We start from the raw sequence: 25,407 nt of genomic DNA on the forward strand, positions 1-25,407 counted from the left end.
CCCTAATCACGTGAGCCAGTTCCTCGTAACAATCAACATGTCCATATATATCTCCTCTTGGTTTTGTTTCCCTGGAAAACCCTGACTAATACAGCCAAGGAAGAGAGTTACTCTCCCTCACTTACAAGAACCACAAAGCAAATCATCCTGGGAGTGGCCATCGGCCATCTTAAAATCACACGGGCGGGAGGTGCCAAAAATGAAGCCAACACCAAGAAAGTCAAGCCAAAAAAATGGGGAAGACAGACACTAGGTCTTGGTCATATCATTTGAGTTACTGGGCTTTTTTAGAAACTGAGCCCATAAATTCCCTTTGTTGTTTAAGGCAGTTGAGTTGAAAGTTCTGTTCTTTGCAGCTGAAAGCATTCTAACTGACAGATCAAGTAAATAAATCATTCTCTGCTGGGAAGAAAGGGAATGTCTCACCAAAATTCCCTTGGCCTGGGCATATATATTGGACCCTCCCAGCTCCCTTCTCCTCCAAAAATAAATTGTCAGACCAAAGGAAACAAACAAACAAACACCTTTCAGATAAAGAGACAGGTGAGGCAAGTTAAGAAAAGTAGCTGCCCCTCCCTTCCTTCATCTCCAGCTCCCTGAAACAATAACCCCAAAGCATCTTATTACAGATCTTTAATTCCTCTCTCTTTCGTTTGGAATTTCTTCCTTTACTCCTTCTAGGGATTTAAGTATCAGAAGCAAATTGTCCACCCTACCCCCACAGCTGTCTGCCACCCCCACCCCCAACTCTACACTTCCTCCTGTCACCATATTTAAAGTGGGGGCAGGGAGCCTTTATTCTAAACCCAGTGCAATTCTCTCAGCTCTTTCCTAATCCCTCCACCTGTGAGATAATTGCTGGCATTTAGGGAAAAAAAACTCAATAGTAATCACAGACTTGCTCACAAAGACACAAAAAGAGGCAGATAAAATAGCAGAAAGAAAAAAATCACAAGCCCAGAATTATCCACACTCTGACATCCATTCCAAGAGTACAATGGGCCAACCTCTTGCTACAAGAGAAAAAAAGCACAGCTTTAAAGGAAGGGGCTTCATTTCAGAATATCATGGAGGTAATGGTTCCTATGCATACAAGAGATTAAGATACATCTACAAACTAAAATGAGTTGCCGTCAATTAACTGTTCACAAGTCAGTCACAAAAAATAAGCAGGCCTATCAAACATGTACTCCTATCATTGTCTTAATGCAACAAGAAAATTATCTTAATCAAAAGTGTCCCTTTTTAGATGATAAAGAGGAAAAAAAATACTGAGATATTTTTATCCAGTGATCACAATAAAACAAAATCCTATTGAATCAGGCATTTGGCCCCACTCTGTCAACTCAAGCTAAGATCCCAATCACTTTTGGGTTATGGATGCAAGATAGAGGTTACATCCCTTAAAACAAGAACTGCAACAAAAATCTATGTATAACAAATAGGTTTGGTATACATAAATGCAAATTGTTTTAAATATTTAAAATACAACAAAATACTTTTACTGAAGTCTCATACACTTCCTTTCCATTCATTTTATTCCTTGAAATTTGCTATAACACAGTGTGTCTCAAATTTACCTGATCGTAGAATAATTTAGAGCTGCAGGTCCTACAGTTCTGAGGCAGGAACTAGAGTCTGTAGTTTCACAAGTTCCCTGGGTGATTCTCATGAATTTGAAAAACAATAATGTAACTCTGAAGAGTTTTGTTTAATACAAAATACACATACAGGCTGGGCACAGTGGCTCATGCCTGTAATCCCAGCACTTTGGGAGACTGAGGTGGGCGGATCAACTTAGGTCAAGAGTTCATGACCAGCCTGGCCAACAGGGTCTCTACTAAAAATACAAAAATTAGCTGGGTGTGGTGGTAAGCACCTGTAATCACAGCTACTCAGAAGGCTGAGGCAGAAGAATTTCTTGAACCCGAGAGGTAAAGGTTGCAATGAGCTAAGATCACGCCACTGCACTCCAGCCTGGGTGACAGAGCAAGACTGTCTTAAAAAAAAAAAGAAAGAAAAGAAAAATACACAAAATACACATTCATGTGTATTATAGAAAAAGGAATGGGAAGTGATTCTCTATCTCATAGAAACCATACTTGCCTTTGTTCGAATGAAGGTGAGCTGAAGAAAGCTAATAGGCATGACACAAGATCAGAACACAGAAGAACAGAACACAACTCATCCACTGGAGCAGAGACTGTCACTGTAGTCACCAGGCCCCTTACCCTGTTCTCCTGAGCACAGAGATAAATCGCATTTCCCAACCTCCTTTGCAATTGGATGGGATTATGTGACTGAGTCCTGGCCAATCATAGGTGATGCACACTATGTCCAGGCAGGGCCCTTTTGGAAAAATCCTCCAAGCTCACTCTCTCCTCCTTTGCCAGTAGACTGCAAAGAAGGACAAGGCTCCAGAAAATGACAAAGCTACAGGACGGAAGGTGTCTTGGTGCCTGAATGACTGTGTGGAGTAGAGATCCGCCACTTCACCACCCACCAATCTGTACTGCAACCTGGAATGTGAGAAAATTTTGTTAGTATTAAGCCACTGCGATTTGGGAACTGTCATAGCAGTTAGCCTGCCCTCACTAATATACATTGCTACTTCCCTGTTTTCCCCCGCAATTTTCAACCCACTCTTCTGGATTTTAGGATGAAGTAAACACAGACTAACAGAGAAGCCAAAAGTCGCTACCACTGCAATGTCAACATGCTATCTCAACACTATAGAAAACAAACTACTTGCACCCAGAAAAGGTCTTTCATATTTTAAGTGGCATTTGGTAAAGACAAAGCCCAAGACAAAAGAAAAAAAAAATGAATTGCTTTTGGAATTCATTATATAGGGGTTTTCTTCCTACTCTATTGTGAGTTGCTCAAGAACAAAGACTGATTTTTATCCATTTTGTGTATCTCTTGTGCTCAATACTTGTTAAATTCAATTACACTTTATTGTTACTGTCGAGAGGGAAGGGAATATATTTATTAAAACCATAACGAGAGCTAGACATCTTTTTAGGCACTTAATATATGTTAGATTATATACTTCTCAATTTTACCAAAAGTAAAATAATGTATTATTTATAATACATCATATGTAATATTATTTATATGAATTAAAAATATATTAGAATATTATATTAGCATCCCCATTTTACAGAAGAGAAAACAGGTTCAGTGAATTTAACTGAAATGATGGTGTCGCATGTAGTGTCAGCTCAGGCTTTTGGGATCAGACAAAACTCAGTTAATCTTGGTTCTGCTGCTACTGCTGCTAGCTCTGTAACCAGCTTTGTAACCTTGGGCCTCTGGTTTTTTTGCCTGTGAAAATGGGGATAACGCCATGTAATTATTCAGAAATTTATTTAAACTGATATGAGAAATAAAGTTTTTTTAAAAAAACTTTTCTTTAAAGAAAGGCAGAGGTAAAAGTAGGGAAACTTGAGGATTATTTCAGACAAGCTAAACCATTTCTAAGAAAGAAGTAGTGCTGGTTCTCCAAAACAAACTGTCAAGCAAGAACCAACAGAAGAGCCAGTAAACGGGATGCAGCCACTCATCTCCAGGGAGAACAGACCTGTCTCTGTCCACTAAACAGATGAAACAAGCAAAAAAGTGCACCAAAGTCTTCCAACTGTTAGGATGGCCAGAAAGGGCATAAGGGATGCAAGAGAGAAAGTAAGCCTGTGAATCCTCAAATGTATTTTTTTCCTATAATTTTTGGAGGGAAGCCAGCTAAAAACAGGAAGATATCTGGAATGTTGACAAAAGTCAATATTCTCCACAAATTACTCCGACCTTGCCTAGGCAGTGACCTTCACACCACCACTGGTTTAATGGCATTTATTTCTACAGTAGCTGATTTCACTATTAAACAGAGATGCAGCGCACAGGATAATAGAACTAAATCACTCTTGTAAATATTTAATATCATTGCCTTTCTTTTTTCCTTTTAACAAATCACTATCAAAGGCTGAGCACACAGTAGAAAACACACTTATTTATTCTATCCTGGAAAAAAAGCTTAGTGCTCATGCGTTTTATCTATCTAGTTCTCCAAATGACTTTGACACTTGAGAGCCCTTGTGATCAAAACAGTCTGAAGGGAGGCAATTTTGCAACAAGAACCGATTTCCTGCACCCATCAACACCCCCCAAGGCTGCCTCATGGACGGGCACTAAACTTAACCCATCAGATGCATGGTAGAACCCTGAAAAAATTGTTTTTTAAAAAGAAAACCCAGAAATGATACTGGCTTAAAGATAAATACTCTCATTTGAAAAAAAAAAAAAAAGTTTCTTTTTAGTCGAAAAAATTACAAATAAAATGACAACCACTTTTAAAGGAATAAAGGAAGTGCAAACAACTATTAAGCAACAGTTTGGAAATCAGTCCCTAGTGAATATCATCACAGCTCATCTTTATTGCACTCAACATGCATCCACACTGTTACAAATAGTCAACATGGGACAGCAAGAAAGAAAAAGTTATGGGTATAAAAGCTTTTTAAAAGTCAACTGGTGTCACCATCTTACTTCAGCCAAGACAAAGCCATCAACAAAGCAAGTACGTAAGTGGTACAAAGCATCATAAAATACTAAAATTCAAAGCAGCTTACTGACAACTTTGAAAGCTGGAGTCGCATCAGTTCCTAGGAAGACGAGTAATTTAAGAGATAACCTTTTTTAGAAAGTTTTCACACTGAGACTTCCAGAATCTTCCTTATATGGCATTATCAACAATGATCTCAGCAGCCTATGAATGATCTATAACAAATACCATCAACAGTGAAGATGGGCACGACTTAGAGGCAACTTGGTGGGAGGAGAAAGAAAACAACATCTGAAGTCAGAAAGTCTGGTCTAAGCCCTGATTGTGCTACAAATTTTCCATGCAGTGACAAACACATCACTCATGCCCTCTCAGCATGTTCTGTCATCCACAAAATCACTGTGGAATGAACTAAAGGAATTCGAAGTCCCCTTTGAGCTCCGAAATTATATGCTTCTAAGATTTGAGGAAGCAAATCAGCATTTTTTAAAAGTAACTCAACCAAATGTCTTTGTTTTCTTCTCGGCTCATATAGTTCCATCAAGTAATATAAGGAATCCTATAGCTCTTTGTGTGCACAAAAGAAGCAGACACATTTATCAAAAACCTAAGAACGAACAGGTTTTATGAGGATTACTATTTTTAGTGTGGGAGGCTCATAAGCAGGAGTGTCCAATCTTTTGACTTCCCTTGGCTACACTGGAAGAGGAAGAATTGACTTGGGTCACACATGAAATACACTAACACTAATGATTTCTGCTGTGCTTAGAAAAAAAAATTCACACACACAAAAATCTCACAATGTTTTAAGAAAGCTTAAGAATTTGTGTTGGATTGCATTCAAAGCCATCCTGGGCCGTGTGCAGCCCGCAGACTGGGGGTTGGACGAACTTGTTCTAAAGGAAGAGACTAATGATTCCCTCTTGCAATGGAGGTACACAAAGACTCTTTCTATTGAAAACATAATGGGATCTCAGGAAGGCTTGGGGCTGGCCCTGTTGCAGAACTCTGCTAAGAAGTTACTTAACTCATCAACAAATATTTACTAAGTTGTTTCCACAATGGGGCAGGCACTGTTACAGGCACTGGATATACCAAGACAAACAAAATCAGATACTGCCTCTGATTTTATGGAGCTTGTATTCTCATGAACTGCTTATTATTTAACATTGTGTAGTACTATTTTAATTTGCACAGCACTTTCACCTGCATGGTATCAATTATTAGCCAGAACAAACCTACCAAGTAGGCATTTTACAGGTAAAAACACAGATGGTCAAAAAGATTGAATAATATGTTCAAAGTTCCCAGATTTAATGAGTGATGCTGATATTGACAAGATATATTTATAATAATTAAAGTTTGTTGTTAATGTTTAAGATAACTAAACTAATGCTTATGTATGTTGGCTAAGCTCTACCATAAGCCTTTAATATTATTGTCTCAATAGGTCCTCTCAGCAGCCTTACGAAGTATGTAGTATTCTTGCTCCCATTTTGCTTATTAGGATAATGAAGCTTAACAAGGTTGTATAGCTTGTGAGGGTCAAACACTACCATCAGTACTTTAACCCACTATATTTTATTCCCCAGCATTCTGAATTAGGTCCTCACATATATCTCACTGTTCTATTTGTTCCATAATGCTGACCCGAGGTTAGAATTATTCATACCTGGAGATCTAGTATTCCAGGCTCAGTTGTCACATGGCTCAATTAGTTTAGAACTGCGGAACCTCACTCATAACAATTTGGGCCAAGGCATTTGTAAAGACTCATTATTGGTCACTTGGGGAAACAAGGGAGTGTATGCCTGGCTCAGCAAACTACATCTCCAAGACCAGATAAACAGCTCCAGGCAAATGGTGTACTACAGATGGATCAATGGCTGCCACTTCATACTGAACAGACAGCACATAAATAGGACAAAGTCCTCAGCTGTGCACTGAGACAGCCCACAAAATCCTTAGCTGAGCCAATGACTTCTAAACAAGTAATTCCTACCAGAAAGCAATTCCTTCACCTACATGTTGAACTGTCTGGGGAAAAAAAAAAAAAAAAAAAAGTCATTCATAACCAGACTCTCAGGATGAATGACATTAGATAGACAGTAGAGAAATAACCATGATGACTGTTGACCTGCTCCAAATTTGAAAGCAAATAAGACTAAAGTTCCTAGTAGTTTTCTCATGTTATGCTGAGATCAGCTCTTCCTAGCATTAAGCAGCCATTCTCAGAAGTATTGTTTACACACACTATATGGGTATCTGTTTAAATACTCAGGTAATACAAACTGGAAGTGTTCTAACCAGACTAGTATCTTTAAAACTGCAGTTGTTTTAACATCTGTGGTGTGTATTTTACCAGGAAGCAGTAATTTCCCTATTTAAATGAACCCTTCCAAAAAAACTATTCCCAATCAAAACAGAAAATGTAGTTAAAAGGATTCTTGAGTTAAGCCAAGCCAAAAGCTTCCTTCAAATTTTACAGTCATTAAGCCTTATAATATTAGCTTTGGTAGCTACTTTAAAATTACCGTCCAAAGTTTTTTTTAACTGAACACTAACTAGTTCTAATTCTAGCTATTTTCATCCAAAATGAAAATCATAAAAAAGGGTTTCATGTCAAACAAATTTTGGTAACTTTGAAATGTACATTTTCCTTCTCAGAAGTTTGTAATTTGTCTTGTCAAAACAAAGGCTCTGAGAAGTACCGCGGTCAATAAACCTGCTTAGTTTAAAACTATGTTTTCAGAACTTACTTTTTCCAGTTTTTTTTTCCTTGAAATATTATTAGCATTTCTAAACATTGTGTACACATGAACACCAAGAAGGTAATAAGACACCAGGGTAGAGGATGGAGGGTGGGAGGAGAAAGAGGATGGAAAAACTACCTATCGGGTACAATACTTATTACCTGGGTGACAAGATAATCTATATACCAAACCCCTATGGCACACAATTCACCTATATAACCAATCTGCACATATACCCCAAACCTAAAGAAAAAGTTAAAACAATAAACATTATTAGCATTTCTCAAAATTTTTTCGGAAGATGACAATCTGGCTGAACGTGCTATATAATACCAGGTTCTACAAGACAACAAAACTTCCTCAAATTCACCCAGATTTCTATTTTTCCTTGGGCCTATTTTGAAATCATATAATGCATTGTTTTTAAAGAAACAGAACATTTAAAACTTCCCCGGTTAATACACAAATAGGTTTAATAAGTCTAGGTTTAATAAGCAAGAGGTTAATATTTGATTGAGTTTCACAGTCCTTTCATCAACTTCATAGCACACAAGCCATTATAGGTAAAATATTGGACCACAAAACTCACATTATCAAGTTCGGGTTCAGAGATATCACTAATAATAGAAGAGTGTGTTGCTCAATGCGTATTTGCCATTTAGCAATTATTACCAGCAACAAGGAACAACGGATTATAGTAACAAATTTATTTCAAATATTTCAAGAAAATGGGTTGAGAGACTTTTCTGTATTTCTTTATTGTTTGAAAGACTTTTATTTGGAGAGAAGTATAATAGACACACACAAACACACACACACAATAGTATTTGAGGTTTGAGATTTATTTTTGTATAGTATCAAGCCAATGTACTGACTCTCATTTCAATAACAGATCTGCAGGCATTTGCGAGGCATAGTCCTTAGCTTATCTTTAAGTAAATATTTTGATTGTCAGGCAGCTCGTTGCAAATAAGGTTCTTTTCGAAACTCAGATCTGATGCATCCAAGCCCACTTGCACATCATTCATTTAATAATCTGTGTCTGTGCTAAAATATGAAATCATCGCAAGGAGGTCAAAGTACAGAGAAAAGCAGGCTTTGCAGGGGTTTCATTTAAAAGGGCTGCAGAGCATGCGGGACCCAGTTCTCTTTCAGTTCTATGGTCTTTACTATGCTACATTACCATAAAGCTTAGGAAATGAGCTATTACACACCATCATCCCTCCTAACCGCTATCACAGAAAATCACACACTCACAGAACAGCATTAATTGTCAGAATTAGCAACCATTTAAAAGGCAGCTGTTCTTTCACTCTTAAATAGGCTCCAAATTTCACATTTTCTCCCTGCATTGGCTGCTCCATCTATTGCTCTTACACACGCACACACATGCATGCACACGCACACAATGGCTCTTCAAACAAATTTTTTAAATTATCTATATTCATTTAAAAAAAAAAAAACAAGAAAATGTTATTAAGCAACATTTTCATCCCAATACTTGCCATCGTTGTTACAACTGGCTGGAAAGCTTCCAACCTGCACGGAAGCACTTTTCAAAGCTCCAGGTGGAAGGTCTCGGTTTTGTGTGGGTTGGGGGAAAAAAAGAGCAGTATCTCTTTAAGAGTCAACAGTAAATTAACTTGCCCAAAAGACTGAAATAATTAGCAGTTAGTAGCTTATTAAAAGGATGGCAAAGGCCAAGCTGCCATCTGGGATCTCCAGTTTCTTGTGATTGTTATTATGTCAAGATGTGCAAGTTGCATTAGGTTTCATGTCACCGCGCCTGCCCTTGCTTTACATGTAAATTTTAATGAAAGATGCAGCACTTTTATAATCAGATGTCCATCAAAAAGTGTTATTAGTCTGGCTTTTTACAAAGCTTTTGGTCTTTTCCACCTCTGTTATTCTGCTTACCACTAAATGCCTTAGGAAAAAAAAAGAGAAAAACTCAATAATATCAATTAGATATTCTCTTTGTATAGAGGGAAACCTGTGCTTAATCAAAAACAGGGCAAAGCTACCTCACAAGAGGACAATATTTTTACTTCTATTTACACACAGTGAAAAACCACACTGCCTGGGTGTCTCACAAGGTTAATCCTTCTTAAAGAAAGTTAAGCAACCTAGAGCCTGCCTACTGATTATTACATGGATAAACACAATTTTGGATTGAGTGGGGAAAATACATGTATTTATTAAAGATAAATGGCAATTTTAAAAAAAATAAATCAATTAATAAAGAAAAATGGCAGAAAGGGTCACAACAGAACCTTATAGTGATGGGCATATTCTATTTCTTGATTTGGATGGTATTTACATAGCTATACAGAGGTTAAAAAAAAAAAACCTTCAAGCTGTATGCTTAAGAGCATGCCTTTTATATACTTTGCACTGTGTATGCTATCCCCAGTAAGCAAATAAATGACAAGCAAATAAAAAATTCCCTATGTGTTCACACACAAAGCACATTTTCTTTTCTGATTCTGATAATGTAAAGCATGGGTGATCTGACTAAATGATTACCTAACAATTTCCCTTTAAAATAAAAAATTAATTTAAAAACTGCATATATAAAAATACATTAAAAACAGTGCATTTAAGACTTTTTACTTGAAGAGAGGTGTTTGTTACATCTGAAAGCTATTTTCAAACTCCCATTGACTGTGAGCAAGGTGTCAGAGGGCTGGGTCTATGTTTGCTCAGTTTCTGTGTACTCAGTACCTAGCATATCGCTGGCTCTCCATCAATATTTGTTGAATGCCAAATACACATTGCTTTTCTAATATTATAGCAGAGGATCTGCTAAATTCTGATACATGTCACCCTGGAATCTATTATTTTCAGTACACCTACAAATGGCAACTACATATAAAAACACAATATACCAGTATAAGCCTATTAATATGTATTTGCACAAATTGTACCTATACTCAGATATACACTGCCCTACACAACTAAGAAACAGATGATAGCATGTACAAGCCTAAGCACATGGGGAAATGCACTGTGCTTGTTCTCTCATTAAATATCTTTCCATCAGACTATTCTTTCAAAGTCTTTGCAAATGAGATGTATCTTAAAGACAACACAATTCCAAACATTCTTTGCCTGTAGGTGCTATCAAAGTCAGATTTATGTGTGTATACATATTGATCTACAGTTGAAAATTATATATCTTCTAAGGTTAACCAACTCAACTAGATAAGCAAAGGATAGATCATTATTCATACCTTAGAGGAGAAAGTGTTTTATGACATATATACGCAGACATAAAATCTATAAGTAATCAATAAATCCAAATTGATCATTGAGGAGGAGGAGACAGACATGTTGTTTCAAAATCTGAGAAATAATTTCTTTTATGTATTGTCAATTGGAATTTAATTAAAACATTCTACTGATACATTGTACATTTTATTAATAAATCTTCTGTTCAAATTAACACTTTTTTGAATGCTCCAAGAAACATCCATGCAAAAAATGTCTGGTGTCCAGTGAAAATTTCTAAACAAGAAAAAAACACACTTTTCATATTTTTCAAGCACCATCTCAAAGACATCACTGCCAAAAATACAGAGCTGCTAAAATCAAGCAATTTACTTTTTATGTTTAAAATAAATCTATTTTCCCCCACAGACTTTCAAAACATTAGAAGAAGAAAACATACATGGAAAACAGGCTTCTTCAAAAAACAAAGCGATTTTATATTCATTGTCAAGAGGACAAATCAGTGGTGGATGAGAAACAGATGAGACAAGAGATGGAAATGTAATACTGCCCCTATTTTATTATAATTAGATATTTATAGAGCACAGATGAGTTTATTTTCATAATTAGTAGCTGGCATTAGTAAATGAATTTGCATACACAGTTGGCTATCAAGGCAGTAACTTATTTTCAGGGCTCTCGAGTCCCAGCAGGGACAAGACAGGGTTCAACTCCTTAAATCAGCTTTCTTAATGTTATTACCAGTAAAATGCAATCTACATGAAATCATGTTCAAATTCATGTAGCTTGATTATCCCTTTCCAGTTTGGCCAGTGTTGATTAGTTAGCATTAGAAGGCCAGTGATCAAATCTACATGGGAAAAATACACATAAACAAATCAAAAGGGCCTTCTAAACTCTAAAGGACTAGAAGAGATCTTAGGGTCAACACTATCTAATCCAGTGAATACAAAACTCTGTAGAGCAAAGGGAAAAAGAAACAAAATCCCCCTGCTGCCCCGGCTGCCCTAAAGGTTTAAAAATCCGTTCTTGATCATTGTTGAAGATGTCAGATACCTCTCTCCCAGGTCATGCTCTGCATTCTCCATACCCTCCCCACACTTTCCCACACCACTCTACAAAAGCAACTTTACCCAACACAGACCAGCCTCTCTGAAGGTAGTGCCAAGGGTAGGAAGGATTCCTGGTAACTGATCACAGCAATGGTCAAACAGAAAATTAATCAAACTACCTCCCACTACTGACATCCAGTAAGAAATTTTGAAGGCATCTTTTTCTCCTCCCTTATTCTCAAACCAAAGGTAAAAAACTTACAGCTCATGCACCAAATCATCTGGCACACAGGTACACACCTGTGTGTGTGTTCATACGTACGTATAGAGGAGAAGATACCTTGAGATGACATTTTTATCACGTCCACTTCTGGCTTTTCTTGAGCATCTGGTGACTGTGCCTGCATCCTTGCGTGGCAGCGATTAGCTGGAGCAGAGTGGAGGCTGCTGCCTTTGATGGCACTTGCGCTCTCCAGTTTGTCATGATTCCCACCATGACCTATTGCTTCTCTTACACTAGGACACTATTTATCCCCAGGTCTACTTCATAATACTGGTCAGGACCCTGCTGGCTTTTGGGTCTGTGACCCCTGCCCTGAGTTCAGTTTCAAGGGAAGGTATTTGGTAACCTCATCCAGAATGGGTAATCCCTAAATGGACTAGAAGAAGGGGAAGAAGGCCAAAATATACTCTCAACACTTAAATGGGGGCTTTCAGAACAGCTGACCAAGGCTAGTTGCTGAAGTCCTCTGTGCGAGCCACTTCTAGGTAAGCTCGCGCTTGTTTTTGGCCATGTCCTGCCTAACGGCCTCCTGAACAGAGTGGTTTTTGTTATAGCCTACCCACCCTGCTCAGTTCTGTAGATTTAACTTGACAATTCTTTCCATTATGGATTTACTACTTCATCAATCAGCTTTAAAAGAATGACAACATCTGAGGTATATTCCTTCTTTTCTCTGACAAATGTCTAAGAATAAATTCAAGACCTCTCCCATGTTTATTCTGGTGTAATCTATAAAATTTTCCCTCTGACACTTGCACACACAGGGCCAGAGAAGGCCTTAGTGAGGAGGGAACTGGAGCCGGAACACATGGTCTCACTTCATGACCCACTGGGGCTCCTTTGCTCAGTGATTTGGGGTCATGAGGGTTGTGATAAGGAACATATGTTAGTAAGTAGAGTGATTTCATTACTAATATCAGCATTGAAAATCTAATCCTGTCCATCTCCCCTCCCCCATATCTAAAATCAGTTGTTTAGTTCGGTTAAACCATTACTTAATTTTGTAAGCATTCATTAAGTACAACTCTGGCCCTAGTACTGAGTTTGTGTAGAATGAGTGACAGAGACAGCAAAGACACAGGTCTTGGTCTTTTGTGGGACAGGTTGTGGGGAGTGGATTGAAACACATGAGTAAATGTGACTCAAGGCAGTTTGGCATAGTTACCTTATAACACAGCACAAAGTCTGGCAGACCTAGGAGCCTTGGATCTTCAAGGATAAGAGGGAGAAGCATGTTCAAGGACATTCAAGAAAGAGAGTAGTAGAGCTTGAGCAAAAGTCCGAAGGCGGGAGAACACAGTGTGGATGCAAGCAGAGTGACCTGGGGACTTTGGGAGATGGAGGAGCTGGCAGGGGTGATGGTGGGCAGAGGGGGTATGCCCACTGAAAATAAAGCAGGGAAGGCACCTTGAAAATTATACAACAAGAATCTACCTAAAATTTTGGAACAGATGAGCTACATGACCCGATTTAATTTTAATTTTGCTTTATTTTCACTTTCAGGAAGATAAACGACAGCAGAATAAGAGGATTAGAGATTCTGAGTCCTTTCTGCATGGAACACACTATGCCAGACACATCTGGATGTTAACAAATGAATACGTTTGTCTTCAACATATGTGCAATCTAGTAGAGGGGAGCAGTCCAATTCCCAATTAACTTCCATATAAATTGTTAGAGAGGTACATGGAGGACGAGCCCAACTCTGAATGGAGCATTCAAGGAAAATGTCACATAAGAAATGAAATATATGTATTTTTCAACAGGCAGAAAAAAGGGGATGAGGGGCTGTTAGAAGGTAGAGAAACAGAATAAGCAAAGGTAAGAGATGAGGAAATTCTAGAGAGGTTATTTGGTATTCCACTTGGCTGGAGCAGCAATTTTGTAGCTAAACTTAACGGAGGAACAGGATAAAGGTAAACAGGACCATATAAGGGAAGGCTTTGAAAGTGGGATAACTAATCCTGCACTCCATTTGGTGGGTGGCAGAGTTTAAGCAATTCTCAACCACTGAATAGACTGGAAGAGAATAGAGGCAGAAAGACTAATTAGGAGAGGGCAATAATTGAGTAAGTGCTAACTGGAAACTGATCCAGGGAGCTGACAGTAGAGATGCAAGAGACTTTCCGGAGGAGAGTCTCAACAAGCTCTCTCTCTACCAATTGCCTGGGAGTAGGAAGGTTCAGGAAGGAGAATGATAGAAAGTAATTCCTGGGTTTCACACCCGGTGATAAGGCGAGTGGGAACTGCATTAACAAACAGGGAGACATCATAAAGGGAAGCTGGTTTGTGGGCAGATGATATGAAGGTTGACTTTGAGCCTACTGAAGTGCCTCCCTTAGTGGGGCATTTACATAGACATATGTTACAGAGAATGCAAGGTGGTAGGCTGGAACTTATGACAGGTCAGTGCAGAGAGGTAGCTAGAAGGCTTAAACATGGAGGGCACCTTTGTATCCGGGAGAGGCAGTGTAGAGTAGGGGTTAGGGGCACAGATTCTGGGCTCGATTCTCACTTAGTAGTCATCAACTTATGTTATCTGACTCTGAGCCTTATTCTTATCCATAAAACAATAATAATGCCACCACCTACCTCACAGACGAGTTATGAGCGTTAAGTGTGACAAGTCCATTAACCATATAGCACAATGGCTGGTGCATGACGAGTACTCCGTAAGTGTTAACAGCTTCTAGTAGTGGTAGTAGCAGTGACTCAGAGAAAGAAGATACTCACGTGCAAAATCTAAAAAACACTTAAAACATCTATTTTATGGGATGTTGTAAGGGATTAGGGAAAGACAAGGAGACAGAGACTGACTCTAATGCATTGCCATTGAGAGAAGAGGCAACAGTGCCACATGCATCAGAAAAGTTGAGTCCTAGGCAGATCGGTGGCTGTGCCTCTGAGGTCACCAGTGCCTTCCACTGAGTAGCGTCAGTGGTGAGGTGGAGATACAGCCAGATGTAGCCCTGTAATCATTTATTCCTCTTCCTCTCCCCGCTTTTCCACCTACCTCCTTTCAAAAGATACCAACTTAGCAATGGGGTAAGGGTTCCCCATGACAGATTTCTGAGAATGAAGCCACCTGGGATTTGCATAAAAGGAACAGGCAATCAACCAACCCCAAAGTGGAAAGGACTGAACTGCTTCCAAGGCAACCATACATAACTTTTCAAAGACCCAGAAAAGCATAAAACTCAAATAAGAGATAGCCAGCTCACAGACGCGTCATTGAATCCATGCTTTCAATAACTTGTCGGCCCCTTCTTTCTTCAACATCCTCATGGCATAAAACACATTTCCTACTTCTGTTACTTGCCAGTCTTTGAAGGAAGAGACAGCACACACACTCATTGAGATAGGGGCTGCAGAGTGAAGGAGGAAGCAGGGAAGACTAGATGCAGACACATATTTATAATTTATCAGTTAACCTCTCCCTTCACTCCTGAACAACTAATCCAATTTGAGCTAGTGAGCCAGGTTCTCTAGGCTTGGGTCTCTGAGAGCTTTGATTAGAAATGGATGCGTTACCCAAAGGTGTGATGCGATGAAAGGTATGTCAGAGTGCTGGCACAAGCTCGCGCACTCAGCCTCTCTACTTTTCTCTGCCCACCTGGCAAAAGGCTGGCTTTGTAAGTAAAAATCCTACATTACCTCTTTCTCCTCTTACTCCTGACTGTATAACACATTTTCATTCCTGTGTTCTTTTACACCCTCCCAGTCCCACCCTTCTGAACCCATTACCCCATCAGAAAATTCCAAATCCCACATATACAGGAAATACAACACAGGAAAAAAAGATAAATAAATAAATATCCCCCCTCGCAATTCCACATTAAATAAAATTTCAGGCAATTCACCAATACTCTCCCTTTCTCGTCTACCATCCTTCCCCCACCAATGTTATCCCCAAATTCAGTTATTTCAAGTAATAGCAATAATGATGCATAATTTCATACTTCCCCTGTTCCCTCAATATATTTACTAGGAGGGGATCTTTGAACACCCTGCATGGAAGTAACATGTATCTTCCCCACACTGTGTAACCACTTTCAGAGTCCCCCATTCCTGCTAGAAAGAGTACAAGATCATGCAGAAGGCCCACCCTCAGTTTAGAGGGAGGCAGGCCAATACAGAATCATCCCCAAACACTGAACGTGAAGTGCACTGAAGGGAAATGATAGCACTGGCTTTTTATTTTTATTCTTATTTTTCTGTTGTTGTTAAAATCATTAATTTATCATCTGGACTGTATTCAGAATCAACAATCCTAATTTATAATCTGGACTGCATTCAGAATCGACAATCCTCTTGGATGCATGAATATTTCAAGACGCAGATTGATAGTTATAATGATAAAAGTAAAGTGAGCTCTACCTTTACTTCTACCTACAGAAATGAAGGTCCAAGTAAGTAGAGGAAGCATGTGTCCCACCATGGAGGCGGCGAGAGAGAGAGAGAGAGACAGAGAGAGAGCAAGGAGAGTCAAACATCAGCACACTGCAGACACACAAAGAGACGTAAAACACACAAAACAAAAACTCGCAACAGTAAAGGCAGTAGCATTGCAACATCCTGAGGAGGCAGCGCAAAACAAACATACAACATGGAAGTTTAAACAAGCAGTAAACGCTGTGACCAGCAAGGCTGCTCCCTCAGCTTCATGTTCAAGCTCCATCCCATTCATTTCTTCTCAGTCCCATCCTCAGAAACATGACAAAGTCTGCATGCAAACAGCACTGCACAGCCTGAAATTGCACTGTACGTGAAATTGCATGCACTTAATATAAAAGTTATTAGGGAACATCTCAGAGAAGATAGGTTCTCCTGTATTTTCCTAACATTAATATGAGTTATGAGGACCAAGAGTATAACATACATGTATAGGTGGTGTACACACAACATACGTAAATATTTCCACACATATTTATGGGCATCAAAAACAAATTAATAAGATTCAGTGGAAACCAGACAGAAACCTCCTTTTTTCATGTTGAAGGAATAAGGAAAAGGAAAGGAGTACTGGTGAGAAGAAGAGTATCAGTTTTTTAGGTAATCATCAAATGGGTGAGAACAGATAAGGGGATAGGAAATGAAAAAGAATGAAAGGAAGAGGAATGCAGTCAAAGGACCGCCTTAAAAACAGATTAAACTTCAAGTTGCAACTTAAAATATTAGTAGCACCAGTCACCCAGAAGAATTCTGCATCCTTTCTTGAAAACCTCTTGAAAGAGGAATTCACAACATCCATGTGTGTCATTATTTCTTTCTCTCTTTCTAGAAGGTACCAGACTTATTCTCCCAGAGCATGGTTGTATTTGAAGCTCTGTGTTGTGCATAAGGAATATAATATAGGCTGTCCAAATGTTTTTTATACCAGTGTTGGGATTTAACCTTCCAAGATATCCATGCTGCATCAGTGTGTCTGCAATAAGCTAAATCAAGATCAAGGAAGTCCCCATCAGCTTATCCCACCTGCCACACTCTGTCCTATGATGTGATTCACTTAGTTCTCCAGGCTACTATAAAGCTTGGAGGACTCCTGAGGGGCACCTGGGAGCATAAGGCTAAAGAATATAGGAGGGGAAAAAATAATGTAGGGGGAGGTTGGGACTCTAAGAGTCTGCTTTTGCTGGTGTAACTTGTCACCAAAGTTGAGTCATCAAATTCCAGCAATTCATAGAGCTCGGTTCCTCAAAGAGATGTGCTTAACCCTCTCAAGCTACCTGGACACTGCTCAACATCAGGCACATCCCCTACTCATGTCCACCTCATAATCACTTGCTGTTGGCCCTTCCCTCCCTGGCTAAACTGCAAGAACAGAAACTTGATCTCAGCCTCTTCTGGAGCGCCTTCTAATACTAGAGAACTCACCTGATCTCCTCTCCCAGTTCTATTTTTTGACATATGCTCTCTACCAAATCATCTCTTTATTGAAATTGCTGAAGTCTACACCACTGATCTTGGCTTAGGTCTGGAGGATGCATTTACATTGGAAAAGCAGGCTTCCTCCTTACCTTGCTTTGTCAATTCAGGATGCCCTTGACTGCCCACTTCCACAGCTAACTGCATACCATAAACAAACTTCTTCCAGCCTTGAGCAGTTCCTTGATTTGATGATACTGCCCTTTATGTCAAAAATGTCTGATGGACTCAATGTCAGGGAGCAGGGGAGAGGAAGTCCCACCCTCCTCATGAGATCAAGAAAAACAGGAAAATATGGAATTATCCCTCTTTCCCATTTTCTTTGGTCCTCTGAAAGAGGTACTGAGTCCCATGTATATTTCAACAAGACATAGTCAAGAAAAATTAGAGTTTTTGGTTATAGGGCAAGGCAGGTAGACCAATCTTGCAATCATCCCAAGGCTCAGAAGAAACACAATAGCAGCAATTGAACTGTGAAGGAAAAGACAATTTTAAGTAGGCTCAGCTCTCAACTCCTGATTTAGGCTGATAATGTGGAAAATTTTTATTTAGGAGAAAAAGGCTTCATTCACAGCCCACCCTGTGCTTAGCTGAGCTGAATTTCCTGCACAGTTCATTCCTTGCATATTTGAATATTTTAGGTTGCAGATGCTGAATTTACAGTTCTTTATATGCAGTTTTCTTCAGGGTGTATAATGAGTTAGAATTCCGCCATGAGGACATTAACATGTTCTTTAGGTGGTTTTTGCTTTTATATAAAACTGAAAACAGTCAAACCCCCAACGGCTTCCTTTGACCATGGAGAGCAGATCATTATGGGCAGTGGAATGGAGGGGAAGACAAAAAGCAAACCGTTCCTCAGAGGGAAATTCAGGGAGGAGCCCAGCTCCTCTCCCCCATCCTGGAGCCCCGGCATGGGGCCTAGGGAGGAGCAGGAGGAAGTTAACCGCTTGGTTGCTCTGAAATTAGCTTCATTCACCCCCATTATCAACACCGTCATGCCTGGTTTCATGCTTCCCTCTTGGATGCAGCCCAGCAGGGCCAGCGCCCAAAATGACAAATGGCGGTGGAGAATGGAGAAGCCAAGGGGACAATGGGGATGGGAAACCACGATGCATCAAGGAAGGTGCCCCCACCCCCACTGAGGAGGGTCCTGCAGCCAGCCTGGCCCAATGCGGGAAGGACAGGCAGCGCAGCGAATGGCCTGCCAGTGACGATGAGGCTCTGTGACCAGCCAGAGGCAGGGAGGCAAGCGGTTCAGGCAGCTGCAGGACCACAAGCACAAAGCACCTACCTTGTTCACTCATCATGAGGTGGGAGAGGCCTGAGGAAGAGAAAAAGGGAGAAAGGGAAGAGGAGCGGGGAAGGGTAAGGAAAAAAAGAAAGAAGACAAAGTTAAAATCTCAAAAGCAATACAATCTTAATTCTTGAGTAGAAAAAGGAGTGGCAAGGGCCACGCGCTTGCTCACACGTCACAGACTCCACATGCACATATCCTGGGACATGCAACAAGCATGGACACCCCAGCCTTCCTGCTGCTGGGCAGAAAGCCTGGCTTTCTAGCTTACAGTCTTGTGTTTGCGGAACTGCTCTGGGCCTAATCTCCAGAACTTTCCTTTTACCATTGTTCTGTGCAAAAAGTAGGATTTGTGATAGATCTGTTAAAGATTAAGTCCCTTGGGAAGCAGACTTAAGACGCCAGGTAAAGTTGGTTTCTTTCTTTTAAATTACTTATAATAGTAATACACGGTCACTGTAGAAACTTGGGAAAAATCATCAGAATAAAAATAAAAATATCCGTTGCAATCCCACCTTCCAGAGACTACCATCCAATTTTTTTTTCCTCTAGATAGTCTTTTCTACAAAAATTGAATCCTATGGAACGTACCAAATAAGTTCCTGCTTGCAAGAGTTGCTCAGACAGCCTGGAACTGTTTCTATCACTGTCATGTTAGCCCAGGGACAACGACACCACTTCTTCCACTTCTCCCCTACCATCTTTCCTGGAAAGGCCTCCACACTTGATCAGGGAGGACTAGCCCAACACTGAATGGTTATAAAAGCTATGTAAATTCCAAGTAAATAGATAAGAGAACCTCTGGTTATATTATTATGGAAGGTAAACAGGTATATTAAGAGCTCCTTGGTTCAGGAAAGCACACGCCTTGATAAATCTATTAAAAAGAAAAGATTTTCAACCAGGAACCAACTGTACCAGTTATCTGCTCTTGTATTGGTTATTACTGGAGATATTTGACAATATCCAAATCACTCCAGAGAACCTTTACTCTGAGCAAAATTCAGGGATATAGGGGATTAATAAAGGAAAAAAAAAACCCTCTAAAGTATGGAAATCTCTAAATGTTTTTGGAGATTACTAGAGATTTAGAAAAGTAATCAGAGACAAAATATAGGTCAAGCAACCGACTTTTAAAAGATCAATGATATATTAAATACACACATACACATGCCACGAATGTCATGGGGTCTATTTTTTAAACAAATTTCATTAAACTATAATAATATTTTAAATAGACAATTTTAGTATTTGTTGCTCTAGAACCAGAATAAATATTCATGGAAGAATGAAATCATGACAAAACAAGTCATTCTTATGATTTGTTTTGTTCAAAAAATTCATTTTGTGTCTTTGTGGGGGAAGGGTATAGTAAGAAGACAGGAGAAAAGGCCCTAGACTTGATTAAGAGAAACTTCCATAGAAATAACTGTTCTTAAAATGTCTGTTGGAGTATGTGGCAAGGGAAATAGGGACAGAACAGGTGTATGAATTCAGTAGGTGACCCTCACAAGAGTGGCTCACACCTGTAATCCTAGCACTTTGGGAGACCAAGGCAAGAGAATAGCTTGAGTCCAGGAGTTCAAAACTAGCCTGGGCAACATAGTGAAACCCCATCTCTACAAAATAAAAATTAAAAACTTAGCTGGGGTGGTGGTGTATGCCTGTAGTCCCAGCCACTTGGGTGGGCACTGAGGTGGGAGGATCGCTTGAGCCAAGAAGTTTGAGGCTACATTGAGCTGTGATCGCACCACTGCACTCCAGTCTGGGTGACAGAGCAAGACCTTGTCTCAAAAAAAAAAAAAAAAAAAAGAGAGAGAAAAAAAAAAAAAAAAAAACAAGGATAAGGAAGATCTGAAGAGCTACCTAAGAGTCAAATACAGCGTTAAAAAGGGCAAACATTTCACTCCTGAGATTAAAGATGTTTGGCAGCTGCAGGAAGAAGTAGAAGAGTCTTTATTTGACCCATGTTAATATTTTTTAAATTTACCAAATAAAGAGTGAACAGGACATTTCGTAGTAAGAGGGGATTCAAGCCTCATAAAAACCCCTACAGTTGCACCTTATCTTGTGCTTCCCAAAAAGTGTATTTCACTGACGATCTATATCGGCCACCTGGAGATGATTATTTAAAAACAAAGATCCTGGGCTTCACCCAAGACCTAATGGATCAGAATTTTGGGAAGGAATGGGGGCCAGATCTGAATTTTAAACAAGTTGCCCAAGTGATTCCCATGCTTACTGGAACTTGAGAGCCACCCCTTTAGAGTGGCCTATAAATCACGTTTTGGTAAATTAAATCGTGTAATAAATGCACTAAGGGGAATTGGATATTTAATAGAAACCTGCAGTGGACCCTTTCATAAAGGGAAGAATCCTTTTAAAATGCAAATAACTCACCACCTGTGTTTTAAAAATTCAAATATGTACTTATCAGGTTTTATTAAACTACATATGTAGTTGCAGTATTGCCACTCAAATAAAATGTTCATATTCGACTTATAAAACCCTTAAATAGAAATACTAGGCCAGAAAACGAGATATGCGATCCTGATGCCAAAACTTTGTTTTTATAGCCAATAAAGCAAAATGGATATGAATCAGTGTGACAGGAAACAGGATTGGGGGGAGAAACCACGTAACCATAATATGATTTGTTTCATTTTGCTTTTTGAGAAAAGAATTTTCTTCCACTTTCAAGGGCTTTTACAAAATTAGTACATTTTCTTGCACAAACCTGTCCTCAGAGCTTGCAGAGTTAAAAACTAGAAACCAAGAATTCCATCATGCCCAGGTCTATTTTGAAATTCTGCTTCTCCGCCTTCTACCTCAAACACTCCTACTTGCTGCTAAAAATCTCAAGCCCCTCAACAGTGAATGGAAGTACCAACAACCAATTATCCAAACAATTCATGTATCTACCACATGCATAGACTAGTGGGGATACAAGTAAGTGTGGAATATCATCCCTGACCTCTAGAGTTCAGTCTAGCTGGGAAGGTATGCATGTGCTTATATTTACACACACACACATTTGACATGTATACTGATACCTGACAGTGATGCATGGGGGATCAAGGACTTCAGAGCCAGATTTGATTTCCATCTGTGCTACTTTCTAACTTGTGACACTAGGAAAGTTGTTAAACATTTCTTTGCCTTGATTTTCCTATCATAAATTTTGACTAATGATAATGCCTACCTCTAAAGTTATTTTAAGGATTAATATATATAAATTTGTACCTACACATAGGAGGTTTTTCTTTTCTTTTCTTTTCTTTTTTTTTTTTGAGACAGTCTCACTCTGTTGCCCAGGCTAAAGTGCAATGGTGCAATCTCAGCTCACTGCAACCTCCGCCTCCCAGATTCAAGTGATTCTCCTGCCTCAACCTTCTGAGTAGCTAGGATTACAGGTGTGTGTCACCATGCCTGGCTAAATTTTGTATTTTTAGTAGAGATGGGGTTTCCACATGTTGGCCAGGCTGGTCTCAAACTCCTGACCTCAGGTGATCTGCCTGCCGCAGCCTCCCAAAGTGCTGGGATTACAGGCATGAGCCACCATGCCCAGCCTGATAAGAGCTTTATAACAGTTGTTGTTGATGTTATTTTTATTATGCTATGAAAATACACTGACATGTAAGGCAACACTTATTATAGTACCTGACAGACAATAGGTGTTCAGTGTGTGTTTGATGACTGAATGAGGAGTGAATGGATAATTGCTAAGTGTCAAATGATTAATTCAGACAACAAGACCAGTAGGGACTATAAAGAGGGTCCCAGGTACTCAGAAAAGGTTTCTGGAGGACAGAGGAATGTTTAACGGTCTTGGAAAATGGTTTAGGGTTTAGATGGAGGACACTCCAGGTAGCAGCATGAGATCCCATGATCACAACGTGCATTGGTAAGCACTTTTCTGTTCAGTTTTTCAGAAGCAACCAGGACACTGCCAGGCACATAGTTGGGACGTAATAGGATGCCATACAAATAAAGGAATGAATACATGTGCATAGTTCATATAAGGAAAAAGTGAAAGACGATCCTAAGAATCAGAGTATGGAGGTCTTAGGTTTCAAGGCTAAGCAAAGTAGACTTGATCTTGTCCCTGATGGGAGACATCGAGGGTTCGTGGGCAAAAGAAAAACCCAAGGAAGATATCGAAGAAGATTATTTTTGCAATACTGTGGATGAGATGGATTAGAGGGAAAGAGACGGAGGCACAGAGATCAGTTACAGGGGAAGGGCCTAAATTAGTATCATGGCCGTGGGACAGAAAAAGAAAAAGAGGACTGAACAGGCTTTGGTGATGGATGAGATGCTTTAGGAGGGGTGGATGGGAGACTGGGGGAAACAGTAACAGAAATAAGAAGGTGGGATGGAGTAGGGGGATGGATTCAAAGTGGTGTGGATAATGAGTTCTACTTGACATATAAAGAGCTGAAAGGAGGAATCAGTCAAGCAAAAGATCCAGTGTGCCCTTAACAATGTAAGACTACAGTCTGAGAGAGTCAGGACAAATATTAATATAAGGGCTTCTCACAACTCCTTCATGGACGAGAGGGTCAGCACCTGTGTCAGTGAATGACACCCCAAAGGAAAGGGGGTTGGAGCCCTGAGTCTTAACCTGGGAGGAGTGGGGAGATATTAAGATATCCTGGAGGTTCTTTTTTCCCAAGTATATTCAACATTAAGATATAAATGTTGAAATAATTTTACATTCAAAAAAGAAAAAAGAAAAAGGAACTATATGGTTTTCCAACATAAATTATAGAGAATAATGCTCAAAAAATCTTAACTGAGGAGGGTATAATTAGCAAGAAAGGAAATAGAGTCTATGCGAGGTATGCATTCTGTATGTTGTTCATGAGGAAGAGGTAAAAATGAAGATGGACCTTCTAGTCGATCTCAGAAACAGGGGGTCAAAATGCATGCCCATGGGCAGCAATCTCCCAGGCCACACTGCCAGCCCTAGGACCAGCACCCTGGCTGGGTTTGGAGTTTGGCATTTATTCCGGGCTTGATATTCCAGGGCTGCCAAAAGAAAAGGCACAGGCTAAAACGGGGGCTCATGGAAGCCGAGAGGACCACATCTTTCCAAAAGAGTCTCACTACCGGCTCTGGCCTTGAACAGATCTTCAACTGTGACTCAAAATCCAGCACCATTAAAGTTCACCTAAGGATGAACAGGAGATGGGCTGTGATAAACCTTTGATAGGCAGGAAATTAAGAATTGCCAATGTCAAATTCTTGTGGAACTATAATTCCTTTCAAAAAAAAAATTACAGAAATATAAGAAAGCAACGGAAATGTCTCCTGTTTGATGTCACACCTTGAAAAAGTGCTACTCCAGCTGGATCCTAACAGGATGTCTGATACTTTTGACCCTTCCGCCTCCCTCTTTCTAGTCCTATTAATATAGTCCACCCTTCTTGTGCCTGCCTATCTGTGGCGCACAGGTTCTCAGGGTACATAGAGGAATAAGAGAAGAAAAAGATCACCAGGAGATAAGACATACAAAGTTGAAACTGCCTTAGAATAGACTGCAAATCATATGTAAATTATATGCAAAGTACACGTAAGGCCCTCTAAACTATGTTACACCCTTTGGGAAAATCCCCATGGAGATAGCTATAGCTGCTTTTTCAGCTCGGGAAAATGGAAATGGCTATGAAAGCAAAGTCATTTGTAAGCGGCTGTGGCCATCATGAAGCCTGTCATGAGAATGACTAATACAGAGAATAGAAACCATTTACTGAAACAGGCAAGAGGAAGATGTAATGTTCAGGAACCAGGCCAGAAGTTGAAGGCCTCCATCATTTAAGCTAATATTGTCTCCCCCTTAAATCTATAATATCCCACCCACCTCAGATGGTTTTCAAATCCATCCTTCTTTCCTTCACCCCGGCCTTGTAATTGGCAAAAGTATTTCAGGGAAGGAAGGAAGTCACTCAGGGGGAGAAAAGAAAAGAAAAAGATTCAGAAAAGAAGAAAAAAAAGTTATCTCTGCCAAGACTTTTATTTCACTCGCTTTCAGAGTAACTTTTATCTCAGTGAAAAATCCACATATATCATCTCTTTTTTTCATAGTGAAGTAGAGAAATTAAATGTCACTAATTGCTGCAAGTGCCAAGTGCCAACGATGAATTCTTACGAAGCCACAAGGACTTTTTAAAAGAGTAATTACATAAAATCAGAAGGTCATAGAAACATCCACCTGACGTTTCTGGAAGAACTAGGGAGATGTTGAAGGGGGAAGAGGGTAGGCCCCTGAATTTACAGAAGCCAAAAGTGTCCGTAGGGTGACCAGG

The 25,407-nt window shown here is 39.6% G+C and overlaps 2 protein-coding genes across 2 annotated transcripts in view; one reads left to right on the forward strand and one right to left on the reverse strand.

The window, feature by feature from the left end:
• LOC126959123 (neurexin-3) overlaps nucleotides 1-25,407 on the reverse strand; it is a 792,314-nt gene that overhangs the window by 697,045 nt on the left and 69,862 nt on the right. The window contains exon 4 of the mRNA XM_050798071.1: nucleotides 19,097-19,126. Within this exon, the coding sequence (XP_050654028.1) occupies nucleotides 19,097-19,126 (30 nt within the window). The remainder of the gene's footprint in view (nucleotides 1-19,096; nucleotides 19,127-25,407) is intronic.
• SNW1 (SNW domain containing 1) overlaps nucleotides 1-25,407 on the forward strand; it is a 1,184,582-nt gene that overhangs the window by 565,941 nt on the left and 593,234 nt on the right. The gene's annotated exons all lie outside the window — the stretch shown is intronic.

This window comes from Macaca thibetana, chromosome 7 (genome assembly GCF_024542745.1).
Source record: "Macaca thibetana thibetana isolate TM-01 chromosome 7, ASM2454274v1, whole genome shotgun sequence".
NCBI lineage: Eukaryota > Metazoa > Chordata > Mammalia > Primates > Cercopithecidae > Macaca > Macaca thibetana.